Consider the following 21402-nt stretch of genomic DNA (forward strand, 5'->3'; position numbering starts at 1 on the left):
AGAGAGTGTCAAGAAGCAGTGAGCAGGAGCGGTCCTACTCCTGCATGTGGGAGACAGTCAAGCAGCTTTTCCCCGTACATAATCTACAGGCCTTACTGTTTACTCTTGGATGCTTCTCTTCTGAACCTTCACCAAAACAAAGCAGGTAGGCTCTCACGCTAGCCCAGTCATCATTCATGAGTCAAGCCCATACACCACAACAAAAGGCACCCTTTTCTCTGTTATCTGATTTTCCTTTTCCCCTGAGTATACTTCCTGAGCCAAGAGGGAAACAATAAACAGTAACAGGAGACTGGACTCCTTCTCAAGGGAAGAATGTGACATGGGAACAGAGCACAGGAGGGCACCCAACAAGACTAGGCTGGCTGTCGAGAAGTTTCCCATAGACTCCTGAGCAGTGTGCTTCCAAATCTGACTTTCAAAAGCAGCTGTATGCTCACATCTGGTCCAGAGTTTGAGATGCCAGAGTCACATGATCTATGAATGGCAGGGTTACCCACCAGCCATAGTGGACAGGCAGGCCAGGTGTGTGTGTGCTCTGTAGATCTTTCAGGCCCTGCCTATGCTCAGACTCTTGGGACAGGCAGCCTGGTAGCCAGCTGGCTTCCCCTCACACAGCGAAGGGAGGCTAGGAATGATGGCACATACTTATAATCCCTGCACTTGGAGGCAGAAGCAGAAGACCACTACAAGTCCAGGCCAGAACAGCCTCCTGATTGAGGCCAGGCTGCCTCACTGTCTCAGACACACAAAAGAAGTTCAATGAGATGGCTTGGTGGGTAAAAAGCACTTGCCAAGCAAACCACAGCCAAGTTCAATGGGAGAAGAGAAGTGACCCCCAAAGTTGTCTTCTGACCAAGACACTCACACTGTGGTGTGCACATGAATGTACATACACCCAGAAGAATAAGTGAAATGAAAAAAAAAATACATTAAAGACAAAAACAGGAACAACAAAAACAAGAGCCACCTTAGGGACAATGACAAGGCATGTGACCCTCAGAAGAGGGAGGGACAAGAATGGGAGACTTCAATGTCTTGAGAGTATAGGATGTTGAAATTCTGAATGGGATGAAAATACCATCACATCAACAAGATGGCACTGAAAATTTACACGAAACATCCTGGGAGATGGGCTTGGGAAGGCAGATGGGGCCACTCCATGCACTGGACTGGGCCATGCCCATCCCACTGTCTCTCCTATGCAAATGTCCTATCCCATTTGCAGGCAAGTCAGGTCCCTGTCATGCCAGCCCCATTTTTGCCCATCACAGCATACCAGTCACCTCCTGTGCATCAAGGACTTCTCCTTCCCAGGCCCTGGGATTCAACAACAGTACCCTAACACCAGACTGGCACCTCCACCCTAGGGCTCCTTCACAAAGACAGGTTTCCAAGTAAACCCTGGATCCTAGTCCTGATCTGAGGCCCAGAGACAGAGCTTCCCTGTTAGGTTTACTGATAGTGGAAGACAGCGCCCCAGGAGGCAGTGGCATTCGGGGACCTCAGGATATGTAGGAAAAGCTCTACTTCTGCTCCAGGGACAAGAAAAGAGCGGAGGTGCAACATGTCTGGTGGCCAGGCCTGTAACAAAAAGATCCCAAATTCAGGACCTGCCTGGGGTATAGAGGGAGTTCAAGGGCAGCCTGGGAGACTTAGACCCTGACTCAAAACAAGCAGGCAAGCAAGCAAGCAAAACAAACAAATGACTAGCCAGGTTTGGTGGTACACACCTTTAATCCCAGCACCTAGGAGGTAGAGGCAGGCAAGACCTCTGTGAATTCTGAACCAGCCTGGTCTACACAGCAAGTTCCAGGACAGCCAGGGGTACACAGAGAGACCTTGTTTCAAAAAACAAAACCAAAAGTGAAAATTGAGAAAAGGATGCCAAGCATGCAGCAGGCCCTGGCTCAATCCCTAATTTCACATACATCCTAAGAAGCGGCTGTGGTGCACACAGCTGTAATTCTACCCCTTGGGATGCCTAGCAGGGAGAGCTGAGAGTTGTAGGTGTATACAAGGAATGCCTGCCCCAAAATAAAAAGCTCTACTATCAGCTGGGTGGTGGTGGCACACACCTTTAATCCCAGCACTCAGGAGGCAGAGGCAGGCAGATCTCTTTGAGTTTGAGACCAGCCTGGTCTACAGAGTGAGTTCCAGGACAAGTAGGGGTACACAGAGAAATCCTATCTTAGATGCCCCCCCAAAAAAGGTTCTAGAATCAAGAGCAGGAAGAATGAAGCACTCGGAACATTCCTGAGGTGGGGGCCTGAGGTCACAGGCCGGGATCTCATGAGAAGAGGCCTGTCATGTCTCAAGCTGATGCTATGATGCTGACCCTGAGAACAAGACCCTTGCTCTTACTCATTCTACAGGGAGGAGACTTGCAGATGCTCTACTCTAGGGTTTCACTTTTCTGACAGTTGTGCAAAGCAAAGGTGCCCAGCCTCTGTGGGAGCCCAGGTGAAGGAGAAGCTGTGCTTGGGTCTCACAATGTGCCAGACTCACATAAACATTTCAGACATGTAAACTCAGGGACTGTTTTCAAAAGAGATGTTGTACCAAAGTAAACCAGCAAGCAATGGGTAAGGGAGAGCCAAGGCTTCTCCCTCCAAGAAGTCAGCTCTGGCTGTGGAACACAGTGCCTTCTAATACCACGACCAAACAGACACAGAGCTCACCTATGTCACTTGAGCAAATAATGGAAACAACAGTGAGCCCGGAAGGGGTCACACTGCTATCATAAAGGAAAACATAGATTTATCACAGGTGGAAGGTGGTCAGCTGGTTACAGCACCTTCAACCTAAGTGTCTAAAACCTCCTCTATTCCTACTTTTCCCTGGGGGCCAGCATGGGAGAAACTCCAATGTGGTCAGGCTCAGAATGGCTAGACACTGCTATTATCCAGGGCAGTGGACACTGGCTACATAGGTCTTGAGGGTTCCTCCTCTGCTCCCAGTCCTGTGTCAACAGTACAAGGAGTTGTACTGTGGTAAAAACCACAGGGAACACAGGCCACAAAACTTGCTGGGACATCAGTGCAATGAGGGAGGGAGGCAGCCTGCCACATAGCTAGTGACAGCCATAAAGAAGCTGGTAAGCAGCAAGCAGAACCAAACCCTCTCCATGGAACAGCCTTTCTGCACCCCACATGGGGCTTTGATCATCAGCTTCACCAGCAGCCTCTTAGCAACAAAGGCTGCTCACTAACCAACAGGAGCACACTCAGGACAATACAAAAGCACCACCTTTAGGAGCTGCCAAAGGCCAGCCCTGCATACACCCACTTAACTGGTTACTCCCGCACTGAACCCATCTGGTCCACTGGCTTCCAAGGGCAGAATCTGAGCTGGTACTCACTGGCTTCTGCTTGCTGTCTTTCAGCCAGGAAGTTTTCTATTGGAAGTTGAACATTGAAAAAAAGAAAGGACAGACTTCTACCACAGACTGCAGACAGTTTTTATGAAGGGATATTTGTCAATAAAAACATCTTTCCTTTGAAATCACTTTGTGGGCTGGTGAGATGATTCAGTAGGTAAAGGCAATTTCTGCCAAGCCTGAAGACCTGAATTCAATTCCCAGGCCTCACACAGTGGGAGAGACCTGATTCCTTAAAGTTGTTGCAAGCACAAACCCACAACCCTCAATCAATCAAATTTAAAGCAGTTTGATATCCTCTTTAGAAAGATGAATATACATAGGTAATGGGGAAAATGCTATGTTCTAAATCATAAAGGGTTGGGAAACAGTTATCGCCATAAAGCTTCAAACAGAACACCCAGAGTCCATACATCAGCTACCTACTGCCATGTGACAAGACACATAGTGATGGAGTAGCTTTCAGCATTTGTCATCTACAGCCAATTTCTGGCCAGGGACCAGTGCTCAGCCCAGTAGTCTGGCTCAAGGTCTCTCAGCAGCTGCATTCCAGGTCTTGACCAGGCTATGGTCACTGCAAAGCTCAGCTAGAGAAAGTTCCATCAAAGCCGGGCAGTGGTGGAGCACGCCTTTAATCCCAGCACTCGGGAGGCAGAGGCAGGCGGATCTCTGTGAGTTTGAGACCAGCCTGATCTACAGAGCAAGTTCCAGGACAGGCTCCAAAACAATACAAAGAAACTCTGTCTCGGAAAAAACGAAACAAAAAAACATTAAAAAAAGAAAGAAAGAAAGAAAGTTCCATTACCCAAGCACTGACAAGATTTGGTTTCTCCCAAACTCCTTGTAACTTTAGGACTTGTTGGCTCTTGGCTAGAGCCTTCCTTGTCATGCAGATTTCTCCAAGAAGCTACAGAGACCTCTAGTAAGATGGAGTCACTGAGGGACTGGTGGATCAGGCCTATAATCCCAGGTACTTGGGAGGTATGATAAAATAATTTTAAAATGTTACTACACAACAAACCTCATGTAATAAATATTCAAAACCAACAAATAAAAAGTACTAAAGATGGCATGAAAACAGTACAACCTATTAAGTGTGAGGATTCTAGGCAGGGTGGACCCTGGGTTTTAGCAGCTTGGGGATATAGGTCACATCTCTAACAAGCCAACACGGAAGGCCATGCTGGCTCCATACCTGGGTGGAATGCAGTTCTCATAAGGCGACAACAGAACATACACCAAGTAAGCCTGATGTCTTCTTCCCAACTTCTCTCTCACTGGACTAAGTTGTCTTGTGAGCATGGCCAGACGCCCAGTGCCTTCACAAGACAGGCCTCCAGGAGGTGAAAAGCAGCACAATGGTAAAACAAGGCTGTACAGCTATGCACGGTCCAGTCAATGCGGCTGACCCTCCAGGACAGTCCCCAGCACATCTGTGCCATAAGCTATCTGGCTGCCTCCTATGCCTTCCGAGAACTGGCTTTGGAAGTGAAAGGAGGAGATTAAGGCCTGGTTTCCAAAGAAAAGCATGCCAAGACGCTTAGAATGAGACCTATTCCAGCGCCTTTACTAATAGGCCACAGAGCAGGCGTGCATGAGATCATGAGCACCACCAGGGTCAGGAAGCCTGCGACAGAAGAAGTGTGATGATTTCACAGTGGATGACAAATCCACATGTTGAGTTGATCCCAGGTAAGGGTGTGTTTATGTTGTGGCAAGAAACACTGCTAAAACAACCAAAGCAAACAGGTTTTTAAAATATGAATCCTGACTACATGAAAAGCTAGAACAAAACTGATGCCTCTAGATGGCTTGGCCTTTTGTATAGTTCTCTTATGAAGCTTCAGACCTGAAAATTTAAGTTTTTAAAACGTTCTGGGTCTACAGAGAAAGCAAAAGACTCTGACAAACCCATTCTAGCAGCAACCTAGGAGGGTTGCAGTCACTTTTGGGGTGGGACTGCGCTCACCCCCGTTCCATGGGCACCAGGATCCCTGATTTGCCATGGTGGTACAGCCAGTGGCTTCCACAGTCAGTATGCCCAACACGGCCAAGCTCAGTTTTTCTCAGGACCTGCAATGCAATGTGCAGACCAGAGCAACAAGGCCCTAAACCAGGTGAATGGGAGGAGCTGTCAGAGGTCAGGGACCCCTGACAGGACTCCCCAGGGCCTTCAGCTCCACCACCTGTAGCTGAAGCTATGCACTCAGCAGTAGCCAGGCCTGCTGCACTTACTTACCTATCTGTAACAGTATGGGTGTGACCAGTGCTGTCTCCATGGCGTAACAGAATTCCCTGCCAAACATCACTGCCCCGTGCATGACCCATAGGCGTGTGGGGATTCTGTCTATGGATCCCTCACTGATGGTCTCCTCTTGGGTCTCAGCCTCTGGGTCTCTGGGTTTCTGAGGGTCCGGCAGGGGCACAGGCAGCTCTTGTACTTGCATAGATTCCGAGTCGGCATTCTGCGGAGCCATTTTCATTACCACCAAAATATATATGTGTGTATATATATATATATATATATTCTACCTATATAAATAATACTATCATCTCTCTCCAACGATAAATTAAGACGTCTTCTCGTTCTGCTGCAAGTGCATTCCGACAAGTAACTCTTGTATTCCACTCTGTACCAACAGGCGTCTTAACTTCTCACACGAGGCGTGCAGCAACACAGAAGGGTTTTTGGTTGGACTGTAAACATATGGCTTGCTGGCTCACTGTGAGTTAGAGTTAAAAATCCATAAGGACCACTCAGTTAATACCAGTTTCATCATCATGACTGTGGAGGCGCTGCAGTCACTTCTCTTGCTACAGAGAGGTGGGGAGCTGACACACACAGGAGACCTTCTGTGACTCCCCATCGAGCAGCTAGAAGATCTGCAAGAGAGCAAAGGCAGCTGAAGTCAGGGGCGGCCTCTTTGCCCACACCTGCCACCATCGACAACACTCAACACGAGCTCGTGACACTTCTACCTGGGGCAGCTGAAGAAAGTGAACAAGAAAAAAACCCAAAAAAACAAAACACCTCATTCTCTAGCCAACATTGATACCATCACCTGTGTCAGATTTTCCTGTTGCTGGAGTCACCAGTGGCATCCTTTCTGGTCCTCTAGCGTCATGAAAAGAGGGCATAAAGAAAGGAGAGGGAAGCTGGGGAGAGCGCTGACAGAACTACAGAGGGATCCAAGAGACACTGCCTGCAAATGTGTAATGAAAGCAGGCTTGACAGACAGGGACACCCATCCCACTGTCTAATACCCAAGTTCAAAATCTGCCCTTAGGCTGGGTCCTCGCAGCAGCTTGGGAAGCAGTCCTCCACCTGTCTAGGTTGGCAAACACAGTGATAATCAAAGTTAAAAGAAGCCTTTACACACATGCCAAACCCTTGAAGTTTTCAAGCAGCTCTGAGACATCTTGCCTATGTGAGGCAGGACCAGGGGCTTTGCAGCCAAGAGCCTAGTCTTGAAGTCTGCTCCATTTCAGTTTCTGTGACTTAAGACACACCCCACAGCAATATATTGATTCTTAGAGATGACTGGATATGTCCCTCTAGAAAGGTTCCCAACGTCAGTGTGGTGGCACATAGGTGTGAGCCCAGCAGTGGAAGGCAGAGGCAGGAGAATCTTGAGTTCTAGGCCAGCCTGAACTGCACAGCAAGAGCTTGACTCCAACAAATGTGTGCATGCACACAGCTGCCCCAACAAGAGGAGAGGTGGAGGTACCAATGCCCTGGTCTCTTGGGAGGTAGACCCCAGACACTAGGTTCTATCTAGAGGGCTACCAAAAGGGCTCCTGAATCATGCAGGGCAGCATTCCCATTGGATATGAAGTTGGGTCTGTAGGCTGATAACTTACCAAAAATTTCTCAATGATTGCTTTGGATAAAGTATCTCTAATAATATTTACTTAGTAAAGATGAGTACTAAACCAGGCATAGTGGCACACACCTTTAACCCAGCAGCACTCAGGAAGCAGAGGCAGGCAACTCCACACTGCAGCCCTCATCTGAAATCTCTTATTCACCTAATACTCTGTCACATAAACCTTAGTCAAGGGATTAGAGAGATGCGAGAGACAGCTTAGTGGTTAAGAGCCCTTCCTACGCCGCGCGTTGGTGGCGCACGCCTTTAATCCCAGCACTCAGGAGGCAGAGGCAGGCGGATCTCTATGAGTTCGAGGCCAGCCTGGTCTACAGAGTGAGTTCCAGGACAGCCTCCAGAACAATACCGAGAAACCCTGTCTCGAAAAACCAAACACCAAAAAAAAAAAAAACAAGAGCCCTTCCTACCCATGTCCCATGTTAGGCAGCTTATAACTACCTGGAACTGTGTGCATATATATACCCTTTATAGACAATACACATAATGAAAAACAAAGCAACAAACTAGTACCTGCGTATACCTCTTTCCAAAATCTCATCAGGAGCCACTTCCAACACATGTTGTAAGCAGTGGGGAAACCGATCCTACCCTCAGCTCTGCTACACATGAACTCAATCTTTGCCTAGTCACTGTCAAAAGAAACCATGACCTTTCTTTATGTCAGCCTGGCAGTCTTGTCAAAACAGGAGACAGGGACATTCTGGGAACATGTGAAATGCAGTTGTGAAGCTGAAACACATAAGCTGGGTGTTGGACAGGACAATGGCAATTATTTTGCAAGCAGTCCTAACAGCACAATTACAAACATCAAGCCCTTCGGCTCAGCTTGGTGGCCTTTGACCCACTTCTGAACTATCCTCAAGAGACCTGTGTGCCTCTGTGAGCCTTTAGGCTCCTGAGTCACTGCAGCAACAGCAGAGATGAAGCGGTAACCCTGTGAAACCAGGCGTGGTGGTTCCTGCCTGTATTATTAGCTCTTGCAGGTTGGGGGCAGGAAGTATGGAGTTCAAGGTTGTCCTTGGTTACATAGCAAGCTTGGGATACTAAGACCTTGCCTCAAAAACCAAAATGAAAAGTAAAAGGAGATAAAAATAAACTTCCAACACAGAGTGTGAAAATCTGTCTAGGCAGTCCATTCTAGTCACAATGTAACAGGTTAGCAGCACTCTGTAGCATTATGCAGCACCTAGCCATCAGCCCTGAGGCTGAGTAATGTTGGTTTCTATAAGATGGCTCAGAGAGTACAACCTGACACCCTTGGGACCCATTAGGTGTTAGGAGACAAATAACTTTTCAAGCTGTCCTCTGATTTCTACTTACATGGTGAACACATATGCACTCACACAAAATTAAAAAATAAGTTTAAATGTAAGCGTCTGAGCCCTTGATGATCACATCTGAATCAATTCCAGCCCAAGTGTGGCTAGCTTTCTTTTAAAGCCACACATGGCTTCTGCTGTGTTTCCTTCCTTCCTTCCTTCCTTCCTTCCTTCCTTCCTTCCTTCCTTCCTTCCTTCCTTCCTCTTTTTAAAAAGTACAACCTCTAAAAATACAAAACCCAGCAGAACCAGGCCTCCAGGCTGTATCTCACTACCAAGTTGCACAGTGCCACACCTACGCCCTGGAGACAGGTCAGCCATTTTCAGGACTCTCTCAGTAGAGTCGGCTCTTTTGTTGCCCCATCCAAACAGCTTCTGGGCTTCCAGGTCCCACTCGAGCTGACCCCACCACCACCATCGATGTGTTATCCCAGGCTGCACAAAACAGAGCTAGGAACCATCAAACCACATGCTGGCCCTGAAGATGCGGTGCCCTCAACTAAGCAAGGCCTCCTCAGCAACACTACACTTCTCAGGCTGTGGAGTTTTGTAGCAACTTAAGTAAGTGTCCAGCAAACCACGGCATAGGACAGCGTGCAGCTCTGGTCACAGTGGCACCAGACTTGGCTACAGATAACCTTCACTTTACCTGGGCAGAGCAATGTGTGGTGGCACAAGTACCACCACAGAAGTGGCAAGAAACAGACATCAAACTGGGGGTTCGAGTGGGGCTCTGGGATGCTTGGGATCTCTCTATTCAAAGACTCAGGCTGGTGCAAGGTCAGGACTCGGCAGGTATAGTGCTCAGATGTGACACAGGCAACCACCTGGAATGCTGCTGTCATTGCTGAGGGGATGCAGTCCAGTTCAGCTCTCAGAAGAGGGATGCCCACTATAGCTGCTTGTGCTCCCTGGGGCTCACAGCATACAGTCCTACTAGCTTCCTGCCACTCTGCACCAGCTCAAGCTGCACCAACCTTTCCAGACTCGTCCCCATTTAGGAAATTGAGCTCTGGTCCTGCCAACACCATTGCAGCCGCTGGGCTGAATGACACACCACGCCAGCAGTTGAACAACCCCTCATGATACACCAGCATCCTCACCTCCCTCACTTGGGTCCTGCTGTGGCTCACACCAGAGCTAGCCACACATCACGAAACCAGTGTGGCTCAATGAGAGATGCCGTACCACCTGAAAGCAGGACAGGAAGGGTGCCCAGGGCCTCTCCTGGCCACCCCCACATTCCAGAGTTCCGGAGTAGCCACACCCAGTGAGCCACAGTGAGCCACAATCAGCCCCTGCATCCTCAGTCTGGCCTCTGGAATCCTTGTGGACAGTGTGTGTGTGTGTGTGTGTGTGTGTGTGTGTGTGTGTGTGTGTGTGTGTGTTGGATTGGGTACCTGCTGTTCACATGGTCTAGGTGAACAGAAAGTATATTTCACACAGGCAAATGCCATGAGCATCTTCCAGACAGCCTTAATGAGCAGTTACTAAGTGCAAGGCCTGCCGGGCGTTGGTGGCAACGCCTTTAATCCCAGCACTTGGGAGGCAGAGGCAGGCGGATCTCTGTGAGTTCGAGGCCAGCCTGGTCTACAGAGCGAGTTCCAGGACAGCCTCCAAAACAATACAGAGAAACCCTGTCTCGAAAAACCAAAAAAAAAAAAAAAAAAAAAAAGTGCAAGGCCTACTGAATATGCCCCATCTGTAAACTAACTCCCAGGTACTACCAGCCCACAGCACTGTCACCACTGCCAGACAACTAAATGTCTAAGAGCCAGAGCAGCTTTCCAAACTGGGATTTTTAATAAAGTCATGTTAACAGCGAGAATAAAATGGACTCAACTTGGCATTTTTTCATCAATACACAGGGATTTGACCAACATGGATTTATGGGCACTGTGAAAGACAATCTGCTCCCCATTAGGGTACCACCTGGCACAGCCAGCAGTCCAACCTCTTCTTCAAAGCCCTAGGAAGTGGCAATTAGATCAAAGGTCCCACACAGTAAAGCAGTTTTGAAATTACAGTCAGGAGAAAGGGATCCCAGCTGATTGAGGGACACATACAGGCACATAAGGAGCTATAGAGTACAGCTAATAAGGAGGGGTGAGGGATGCCATGTCCTTGTTCTGAAAGAGGGGACGTATGTAAGGATGATGTCTGAGAAGCACAGAAGCATCCCTGCTCCATAGCTGTCAAAGGCTGAGGGCCAGGCCTCCATTCGCAGCAGCCTTTTTGAGAGTCAGTTCCCACTCTGCATTTCCCAGCATTCTCCAAATTACTCTTCAGTATTCATTTCCAAGAACTTTATGAGCATAAGGACTTTTAAAAGCTGCGTGATGAGCTCTGGGGGGAAAGTTCTTTTGGAAGCTGGACCAAATTCAACTTGTCTTTTGGAGAACTGTTGTGCTCCACAGCCTTATCCTTGGTTTTCTTTCAAGCCTATGCTGCACCTTTGGTGACAGCCCTTGGGGCTCTTACACAGCTTTACACATTCCTCAGGCCCATCCCTAACTCCACCTGCTTTGGGTCTGCTGCCAAGATTCATTTTTCCTTGGTCAGTGGACATCTGAAAGCTAATAATGTTGGTTGCACACTCAGACTCATGTCCCCCTCCATCTAACTGAGGCTACTGACTTTTTACATTTTAATTTGTCTAATTTGTCTGAGAGTAGACAAAAAGAAAAGAATAGCCAAGTTAACAATCTGTTCATCATTCCCAGACTTGAACGACAACACGTTTGAATCCCAAAGGCACTTGATTGGCTCACTCATCTACTTCCCCAGAGACAAGGCAGCCTTGGATATCACCTAGTCCTCTCCATGTGAACTTAACCAAGCATAGCTCTTGTTTGGGAATTTGGGTCCTTGCTGTGCCTTTCCTGGGCACGAAGACCCTGCAGGGTGGAAACCTTCCTTTGTGGGCTCCTCACACCCCACCTCTGGTACTGTCATTTAGAGCCCAAAAAGAAATGGAAAGAAGTTTGAAGAAGGATGAAGGGTGGAGCTCCGACTCCTGACCAGTACAGTACCAGCAGTTGGTCAGCACATTTCAGGAAAGAACCAACAAGTACCATAAAAGCAGGTTCATTATCCAAAAGCCAATGCCCATGGAGTCATTTCCTAGTGCAGGACAACGGTCCCTTGGAAGGAAGCCTGTTCCACACCATCACAAGAGTGAACACTATGTAATCACATGCAAAAGCTTCCGCTGAGAAACACTGTAAGTGCCCAGGCTAAAAGCGTGATGACGTGCAGACGCCGAGGCGAGAAGGACCAGCTGCCTCTGCTCATAGCACAAGCAGCTCTGCACTCCTGAGAACATGGAGAGAACAAGACCAAAAGTAGCCTATGGCTTCTTCCAGCCTCTTCTATTAAGTGACCTGTGACATGCCGAGGATGGTTTTTTCCCAGTACAGCCAAAGAATGTTTCCCCTGGAGCTTGCTCCAGCAAGTTGTGCACTTGGTGGCAATTTTGTTTCAGTCTGCAGATGTACTCAGACAAATGCAACACAATTGTTCCAACCAACAACTTCCTCTATTGTCCTGTTTCTAATGTGAGAGTGACTGATGCCAAAACATGTGACTTCCTTCAAGCTGTTGTGGAAAAGTATCTGGATAGCAGTTCTCATTGGTACCCCAAGCTTGGCTCAAGATTTTGGGGTATGTGTATATGTGTATGGTAGGAGTGCATGCGCACGTGTGTGCATATATGCACATGTTGCACACACATGTGGAGGTCAGTCATTGACACTGGGTTTGGGTTTCTTCCTCAATCTCTCTCCACTGCATATATTGAGACAGAGTTGCTCATTTGAACCCAGAGCTTGCTGACTTGTCTGGTCTGGCTAGACAGCTTATGCCAGGGATCCCTTCCAAGAGCTGAGATGAAAAGTGGGCTACCATGATCACCTGGCAGTTATGTGAGTGTTGAAGATGTAAGCCTGGTAGAAGGCAAGCACTTCACTTTCTGAACCATTTCTCCAGCTCCAGGGCTGGGTCAATGGATACAACATTCACCAGCACTGTAAAAATCGATGAAGCACTCAGCCTGCGCACAGCATACGAGCTGGTGTTGGTGGTACATGCTGCACTTACAGATGCCCCCACCATGGTCCCTACGTATTCTCACACACATGTAGACTGTGTTTTAACTATATGCAGCCAAAAAGTGCTTAGTAGTGACTGGCTTGCCACAACACATTCACATGTATAAACAGACACAAACTAAGGTACCACACCCTCAGAACACTATGAGTACAGGAGGTACTCTTCAACTTAAATGTATAGTAGAAATATCTTTAAAAGGTGGTGACTCCCTTCACCCTATGGCACAGCCTAAGAACTGTATCAGCTGCTCCCAAGAGCACACAGTGCCTAGGAACTTCAAGAGGTATAAAGAACGCACCTAGCGGTGGAGGCGCACGCCTTTAATCCCAGCACTCGGGAGGCAGAGGCAGGTGGATCTCTGTCAGTTTGAGGCCAGCCTGGTCTACAGAACGAGTTCCAGGACAGGCTCCAAAACAATACAGGGAAAGAAACCCTGTCTTGGAAAACAAAACATCAGCATAAAGCCAGAAGGTTGCTGGGGCAACCTGACAGAGATCAGTGTGGTACTAGATACTAATGGGATCACAAACAGCCCTGAGTGACATTCACTGACGCAGCCTCCTGGTCCCCACCAGCACCTCTCTGCAGATGATCAATGACAACACAAACCAGAGAAACTGGACCAATGGCAGCAGATTACAAAGGATAGCAACATATGAGCCAAAAGTATAAATATGAGCCAAAAGTATAAAAAGTCCAATTGAATCCAGCTAATCCCATAGTATGAATGAACTACAGCACACAGCAAGCTTTCCTTTTACTGGAAGGCTTGTAAGCAATAAGTCGATGCTATACCAAGAGAGCAGGAGGGTAAGCTGCAGACCAGGCGATAGGGCTTGCAAAGAACACAGCTGACAGAAGACTGCAATCTAAAATACACGCTCAACTCTCAAGCCAGAGAATAGTCTGATTAAAGACAGGTTGAGGGCCAGGCATGGTTGCAAATGCTGGTAACCCCAACATGTGCTCCGTAAAAGCAAAAGCAGATGAATCTCTGTGAATTCGAGGCCAGACTGGTCTACAAAGTGAGTTCCAAGACAGCCAGAGCTGCTATATAGAGAAACCCTGCCTCGGAAAAAAACAAAAGAAAAGCAACAAGAACAATAAAAGTAAAAAAAAAAAAAAAAACTAAACGTGTGCTGGGCATGCATGAGCATGAGGGGGGTCCTATATTCAATTCTCAGCACTGAGGAGGGCGGGAATGAATGCTTACAAATTCTGAAATCCCTCTCTCTAGCCAGGGGTGATCGCATCTGCCTATAATTTCAGCACTTGGGAAGCTGAGGCAGGGCAACAGGTACAAGCTTAAGGCCAGCCTGGGCTACAGGGTCTCCCATTTAGTGAGAAGAAGAAACAATCACAGACCCCACGGAGCTACTTCTCACTAGACAAGAAGCACTAATCAGTGTGTCAGTACCAAAGATGACTGCAATGAAATAAACTACAAGAGAAACAGATACTAGAACTCTTTAAGCCACTAAGAGAAGCTGCCACACCCCCTCCACTGTACATGCAGATGGGGAATGGTGGTGCACACCTGGAACCCCAGCCCTGGGTGTGACAGGAGCCACCATCACTACAGCTGCCGTGAGCCACAGCAACAGAGTACCCGCCCGCGTATTGGTCTGTAGAAGCAGCACGGGGAGAACATCACCCAAGCCTCTTGCCTCGCTGCCCAGCCAGGATGCCTTAAGTACCAGTAGTAAAGATGCTTCCTTTAGTGCCGCCCCGCCCCCACACGTGAATCCCAGTGTCTAACGGCCTGCTAGTGGCTGAACTGTTGCTCCTGCCTTCCTGTATAATCAACTAGTGGGCGTACATCCATGAGGTAAGACCATGACTCTAACAGCTGACAGAGAACATGACTGTCAAAAAGACCCAAGGGCCTAAAAGTAAACCAATAGCTGTTTCAGCACCAAGGGCAAATCCCAGACAAGCCCCAGAAGAGCCCAGTCAACATGGACTGGACTATGCTTACATATCACAGGAGGAAATCTACCAGCCCCTGAACACTACTGGATACTGCAAAGCCTTCAGGCCTGTTCACAGACCATGAAGGCTATCAACTCACAGGTGCCCGTGTTGATGTGGCTGGCATACCATTTCTGGAAGCAGCTTTTCCATCTGTAAAGGAAAACATCAGAATTGCCAAGAGAGCTATGTGAGCCTACTGAGAATTCCCAGGGCCTGTGGGACATGGAGTACACCATAGACTGGTCTTAGTAAAGTCAGTTTGCAACTGGACCACCAGCACTAGCCCCTGATGGAGGCAAACAGTAGCTCCCCTCTCCACAAGCACTGTCCTGCCTCCTGTCCCTCCCTCAAGCAGCAGGCAGGGAACCAGTTCAGTTCTGAGATGGTTATGCAGATGTGCAAGAGTCCACAGCTAGTGCTCTCTCTCTGTCTCTCTCTGTCTCTCTCTGTCTCTTTCTGTCTCTCTCTCTCTCACTCTCTCTCTCTCTCTCTCTCTCTCTCTCACACACACACACACACACACACACACACACACACACACACACACACACACCCTGCACAAGGAAGCTAGTTTACAATCAGTGATGTGTCCATTAGAGTACTCGGGGCAGGAATCGGGGCTCTTCTGGGCTCTGCTTTTCAGCTCACCAGAACCCTGTAACACCTACCCCTCTGCTCTTCTCTAATACCTGAACCATCCAGGAAGTTGCTATTGTGGCTGGTGACTTTACCCTCAACCTTGCAGACCCATTCTCAATATCGTAACTGGAATGATCCCTTAGAACAGCACGTCCATTACACTGCTCCCTGCTTCTGCCTCTCATCTCAGGTCTGGATTGGCTTCGGAAGGCTCTTCAAAGAGCCCAACCAGCTCTGCCGCTGTGTGCTTTTTAAGCTAGCCACACCAGGCCCACACCAGGCCATGCATTTATCTGCAGAGATCTCTGTCAGCAGCTTGAAAGGCTCAGCAGTCCCTTCTCAGTGGGGCTACCCAAATCACCTGGGCACAGCCTACCTGCCTGAGCTGCCTGCCATACCAGACACAAACAAGCAGCCAGCTTAAAAGTAAATGCCATTCAATCTCTGAATGAAACAGGTAAACCCCACTGGTGATTAACACGACAGTAAATATATATTATTATTACTGAGTCTAACTGTTTAGCCCTGGCTGGCCTGCAACCTATAACAGACCGGGCAGACCTTGAACTCAGAGATGGCCTCTGCCTCCTGAGCTCTGGAATCATAGGCATGTGGCACTCCGTCCAGCCAGAAACAATTTAATGTGGAGTCGAATCGAAGTATCCATTGCTCTGTTTTTCACAGTGTTATGGGCACACTGGACACAGCAGTGCGTATCAGCAACATGGAAGACTGAGACAGGGGGGTGAGCCCACAGCCTGAGGCCAGCCTGGATAACACTGTCCACTGAACATAGCAACAACAAAAGGGAGCTGGGCACAGTGCCTTAAGCCTGCCTTCAGCGCTGAGGCCAGACAACAGCCACGGACTCCAGGCTACCTGCACTACACAGCAAGACTCTGTCTCAAACAAAACAGGGTTAGAGGGAAGGCATTGGGATTTAAATGAAACACCTTGTTACCTTGTTTTGTTTTACAGTTTGGCTGGCCCCACACTGGTTCTTTAGCCTCACTGTCCCAGGGGTGGAAAACATCTTTCTGTTGTTGTTGGGCTTTTGAGTGTTTGTTTTTTAAAGCAGGGTTTCACAGGGCCTAGGGTGGCCTCAAACTCTAAGCAGCTAAGGGTGACCTGGAATTCTTGATTTTCCTGCCTTCACCTCCCTGAGTGCCGGGATTAGAAATCTGTGCCAGCAGAAAACACTTTGTAACCAGACTCCCTCAACTTTTTTTCACGAAAACAAACTGCTGCCCAAATGTCATGGGGAACAAGCCAGCATCCAGCACTTAGAAAGCTCATAACAAAGCCCACTTGAGTGAAAAATCACATTGAAAACAAGACAGCTCCTCCCACAAAGAGTGTGTTCTCTGCAGGTTTGGCTTCCATACCTGGGTCTGTATGTTTCTTCAATCTGCACTATCAGCTGAGCAGGAGGAATCTGTTTTTTTAATTAACCGGCAATGAGACGTTTCTCCTTTTTTTCTAAAGGTCCCTAGCACTGGGAGATTTGCTGGCTTAGGCCACTGGAGTCAGAATGAAGCTCTGGCTGCCATGGAAACTGCAGCAAGCTTCTAAACTGAGAAGCTCCTGGAATCCAAGCTGGCTGAAGGAAGTTGTTACAGCTTTAATATAAACCCCCCAAGGGTGGCCTCAGACACAAGTTCCAAGATAAGCACTGATCAGATCCTCCAAGCACTTCACTAGTGCAAACCATATGGCAACAGACTCAGTTATGTTGCCCACCACGCCCTCCAGGGGTCAGGATGAGGAAGAGAAGGGAAGGAGGGCCCATGGCATAGAAAATGAACTAAAAGTTCTTCACAGTACATATCAAGAACAGACCTCACAGACAGGATTACAGCTCAGTAATGCCACTGTAAAGACTCCTTTGATATGGGGGATGGGAAGTCTAAACAGAGGCTCCCAGATCCCAGTAAGTGCTGAGATGACAGAAGATGTGTGTGAGAGTTTCCTGAAATGACAGTCCATGTGATCACATACATGCTGACATTTTAAAAAGGATAGTTCTTCTGCCTTCCAAGCACACATCCCAAGCACCCCATTGGTCCTGAGTGCACAACTTCGCCCAGGGCTGCAGCTTCTGTGCTGTGCTGTGTGAGCACATAGGAGCAGGACTGCACAGATCTTAGCAAGCTCAGCATGACTCTTCTTGGCTTAATAGGTTAAGGGCCTTCTTCTGTTGACTGTATGAGTGGTGGATACGCTGTGAACTCTGGACAGACGGACTCTGTAGGGAAAAGGGACCAGTCAAAGAAACACACCCTGAGCAGAGCCAAAGAAACACACTTTGGCCCTGCAACCAGAACCAAAGAAATGTACCCTGACCCTAAAACCAGTGCCAAAGGAACACACTTTGTCCCTGGAATCAGAGTCAGTGAAAGAAATGTACCCTGGCCCTAAAATTGGAGCCAAAAGGCTAAAAAGGACCAGAGAAAGAAACACACTTTGGCCCTGAAACCAGAGCCAAATCTGACCCTAATCCTGTGTAAAAAAGTAACCAATCCCGGAGCAGAGCTCTAGCCAATCTGAGCTCAGCACTGAAATCGGACCAATCCCTACCCTGGAAAAACTTCCCCAACCCCAGGAACCCCTATATAAACCCTGTGTATGTTCAGCTTGGCTGGTCCAGCTGTCTTCCAATAAACACCTTTGGATGAGCTTCGGGTGAAGATCTTCTTTGCGGCTGCGACAGAGCAAAGGCGACCCTGGGCAGAGCAGAGCAGAGCGAGCAGAGGCGACCCTGGGCAGAGCAGAGCAGAGCAGAGCGAGCAGCGCTGTAACACTTGCCCGGGAAACCTTCCTTGGCAGAGCGGAGTTGTTACACTCTGCTCCCGCCCGGCTCCCTGCTCTCCGCTCGGCTCTCCAGGAGCAGAGCTGAACTGTAGCAACTTCGCCCGAGAAACCTCCTGCGGAGCAAAACTGCTACACTAGGGGAACATCCCCAGCTGGAAGACCCTGTCCTGCCGTGCCGGAGCGGAGCTGACACACCGGAGAAGCCTTTCTCTGAGGCAAGGCTGTAAGCTGCCAAGCTTACTGCAACCCGTGGTGGTCCTTGGCTCCCGAGCTCCAGGATACCTTTCTACCTGAGCTGTGTAACACTCAGTATCCTTGGCTCCCGAGCTCCAGGATACCTTTCCACCTGAGCTGTGTAACACTGGGTATTCTGTGACTCCCGAGTGCCAGAATACCTGACCCACTCCTGTTCCATCCTGTCCTGACCCATCCCGACGAAACGCTTACATTTGGTGCCGAAACCCGGGATAGGCTCTCCTGGTGCCTGTGCTCCCTTTCATGGTCTGAGCCGCACTGGGATCCTATCCCTCATCTTCAGTCTACCCGTGACTTGGATAGGCTCTCCTGGTGCCTGTGCTCCCCTTCGTGGTCTGAGCCGCACTGGGACCCTATCTCTCATCTCCAGTTGGCCTGCAGCAGACTCGCCTTCCAGCTCACCAATCGCTTGACACTACATCCACCATCAACGATTGGGTAAGTCTCCCCTTCAGTTCCCTAAGTCAGGGATACTTGTAGAGACGGAGGTACCCCAGCCAAGGCCCTTAAGGCTACAGCTGACCCTCCTCACCTTACCCCAGCCTACCACCCTTGAAATTGCAATCCTGCAGTTTCCTTAGGCCCCACCGGGTCATTGCGTCCCTTCCTGACCTCCTCCCTTGGAGCTGGCTGTCGTTGCACAGCTCCTCTAGGCCCTTGCGGCTTCTACGATTCCAATCCTGACCCTTTCCTTTGGATGAGACCCTTTTAGAGCTCGGTTTCCGTCTACGCCTTCTGGCCTCTAGAAAAGCCCTGGTACCAGGCGCCGAGTCTCTTCTGGCTTAGCCGGGCTAAGCCTGACCCCCGTTGAGTTGGGTGACGACCCTCTGAACGGCTTGGTCCTCTTTCGGTGGTCCTCCCTGAGTCCTGGGGACGCCCTTGACTACAGGCTGCAGTGACCTTTTCCTTCTCATCCATGGGAACCGTGTCATCCGTACCCTCCCATTCCCCCTTGGGATGCCTCCTAGAAAACCTCAAGTCTCTACACCTGACACCTAAACTAAAGGGTTCTAAACTTATTCGCTTTTGCAATAAAATTTGGCCTAAATACCATTTAGATAATCAGTCCAAATGGCCACGTAATGGCACCCTCGATCCCAATATTATTCGGGACCTTTACAACTACTGTGAGCGATTGGAGAAATGAAAGGAGATTTTCTATGTCCAGGCTTTCTCTCTGCTACGCTCCAAGCCTTCTCTCTGTGCCTCATGCTCTCCCACTCAACTCCTTTTGGCTAGGAAGTCTGAACAAGATGATCCCTCTACTACTTTTGATCCAGCCAATGAGCCTTCTCCCCGTCGAACAAAACCCTCAGCTCCCCCTCTTGTGCTGGCCCCTCCGATTTCCCTTCCTCCCTCTTCAGTGACAAGTCACCCTAGTCAACATTCACTGGCACCCTCCTTCAGCTCACCACCAACAGTCCCTAGTCCTCCCACTACTCGGTCCCGCTCCACTAAGGGACCACCCCCTTTACCTCCCCAACCTAAACCAGCTCCAGTTCTCCCCTTGCGAGAGGTTGCTGGGGTGGATGGCTTAGTCAAAGTTCATGTCCCCTTCTCATTGACTGAACTCTCCCAAATAGACAAAAGATTGGGATCCTATAGTGCCAACCCTTCCACCTTTATTAAAGAATTCCAGTATATTACCCAGTCCTATAACCTTACCTTCCATGATGTTTATATGATTCTTACCAACAATCTCCTCCCTGAGGAACGCAGGCGAGTTTGGGAACAGGCTAGAATCTATACAGATGACATCCATCAAACTAATGATACCTACCCAGTTGGATCTATGACAGTTCCTGACCAGGAGCCTGACTGGGATTACAATACCCCAGGGGGCATCCTAGCTAGGAAGCGGTTTTTAACTTGTCTCCTGGCTGGTCTCCGTAAGGCTGCTCTTAAAGCAGTAAATTATAAAAGGATCCAAAGGGTCATCCAGGACAAGGATAAAAACCCATCCCAATTCCTAGACCGTCTTACAAAGGCCCTCTTACAATACACCAATGTGGATCCTGAGACTCAAGATGGAAACCAACTCCTTATGACCTACTTTTTTTCCCAAAGTTACCCTGATATTAGGGCCAAACTCAGACGTCTAGAAAAGGGCCCCTTAACTCCACAGTCAAAAGCCCTAAATGTGGCATTCAAGGTGTACCATGGAAGGGATGAAAAGGCCCAAAAACAAAAATACCTAATGATGGCTAAAAGCTCTTGGCCAGCCAAAACAAAAGCCCAGGCTCCCAAAGGACAAAGGCTCCTACGTCCTTGTTTCAAATGCGGTCAGGAAGGCCACTGGGCCCGGGCCTGTCCAAACCCTCGTAAACCACCAGGACCATGTCCAAGGTGCCATCAAGAGGGACACTGGGGCATTGATTGCCCCCATGTTCCTGACAGCATGGGGACATCAATCCCAGATCGCCCTTCAACTGACCTCCTTGGCCTGGCCATTGATGACTGACGATGGGGCCCGGGCTCCCTTGGCCTGACCACCGCCATCTCCGACAGGGAGCCTCGGGTAGTTATCATAGTATCAGGGAGGCCTATCTCCTTCCTCCTGGACACTGGAGCCACTTTTTCAGTCTTGACAAATTTTTGGGGACCAACCACTCTTTCTTGTTCCTCTATTGTCGGAGTAGGAGGACAGCCCTATCAGGCCCAACAAACCCCACCACTTAACTGTATCTTTAAGGGTATCCCCCTTACTCATTCCTTCCTAGTAATACCAACCTGTCCCATCCCATTGCTGGGAAGGGACCTTTTAGCCAAAGTGGGAGCCTCCATTTCTTTTGCTCCTCCTATCCGTTTGGCCTCAGGTTTGCCAGCTGTTCCCCTTCTCCTCCTCCTACAAACTACACAGTCTAACACACTTCTTCCCTTACCATCCTCTCAGGTAGATCCTCAGGTATGGGACACCCAAAATCCCTCTATAGCCAAACATCACACCCCTCTAATCATCCGACTACAAAACCCTGCCAAATATATAACTAAGGCTCAATACCCACTTTCACTCCAAAGTCTCAGGGGA

At 48.9% G+C, this 21402-nt stretch overlaps 1 protein-coding gene across 2 annotated transcripts in view; it reads right to left on the reverse strand.

Annotated features, from left to right (window-relative positions):
- Slc45a4 (solute carrier family 45 member 4) overlaps positions 1–21402 on the reverse strand; it is a 75403-nt gene that overhangs the window by 23532 nt on the left and 30469 nt on the right. The window contains exon 2 of one of the 2 annotated variants that reach the window (XM_013124770.3): positions 5619–6262. The exons of the other annotated variant lie outside the window; for it this stretch is intronic. Coding sequence (XP_012980224.1) covers positions 5619–5862 — 244 coding nt within the window. The 5' untranslated portion in view covers positions 5863–6262. The remainder of the gene's footprint in view (positions 1–5618; positions 6263–21402) is intronic. 2 annotated transcript variants of the gene reach the window in all.

This window comes from Mesocricetus auratus, unplaced genomic scaffold (assembly GCF_017639785.1).
Source record: "Mesocricetus auratus isolate SY011 unplaced genomic scaffold, BCM_Maur_2.0 Super-Scaffold_100055, whole genome shotgun sequence".
Lineage (NCBI taxonomy): Eukaryota > Metazoa > Chordata > Mammalia > Rodentia > Cricetidae > Mesocricetus > Mesocricetus auratus.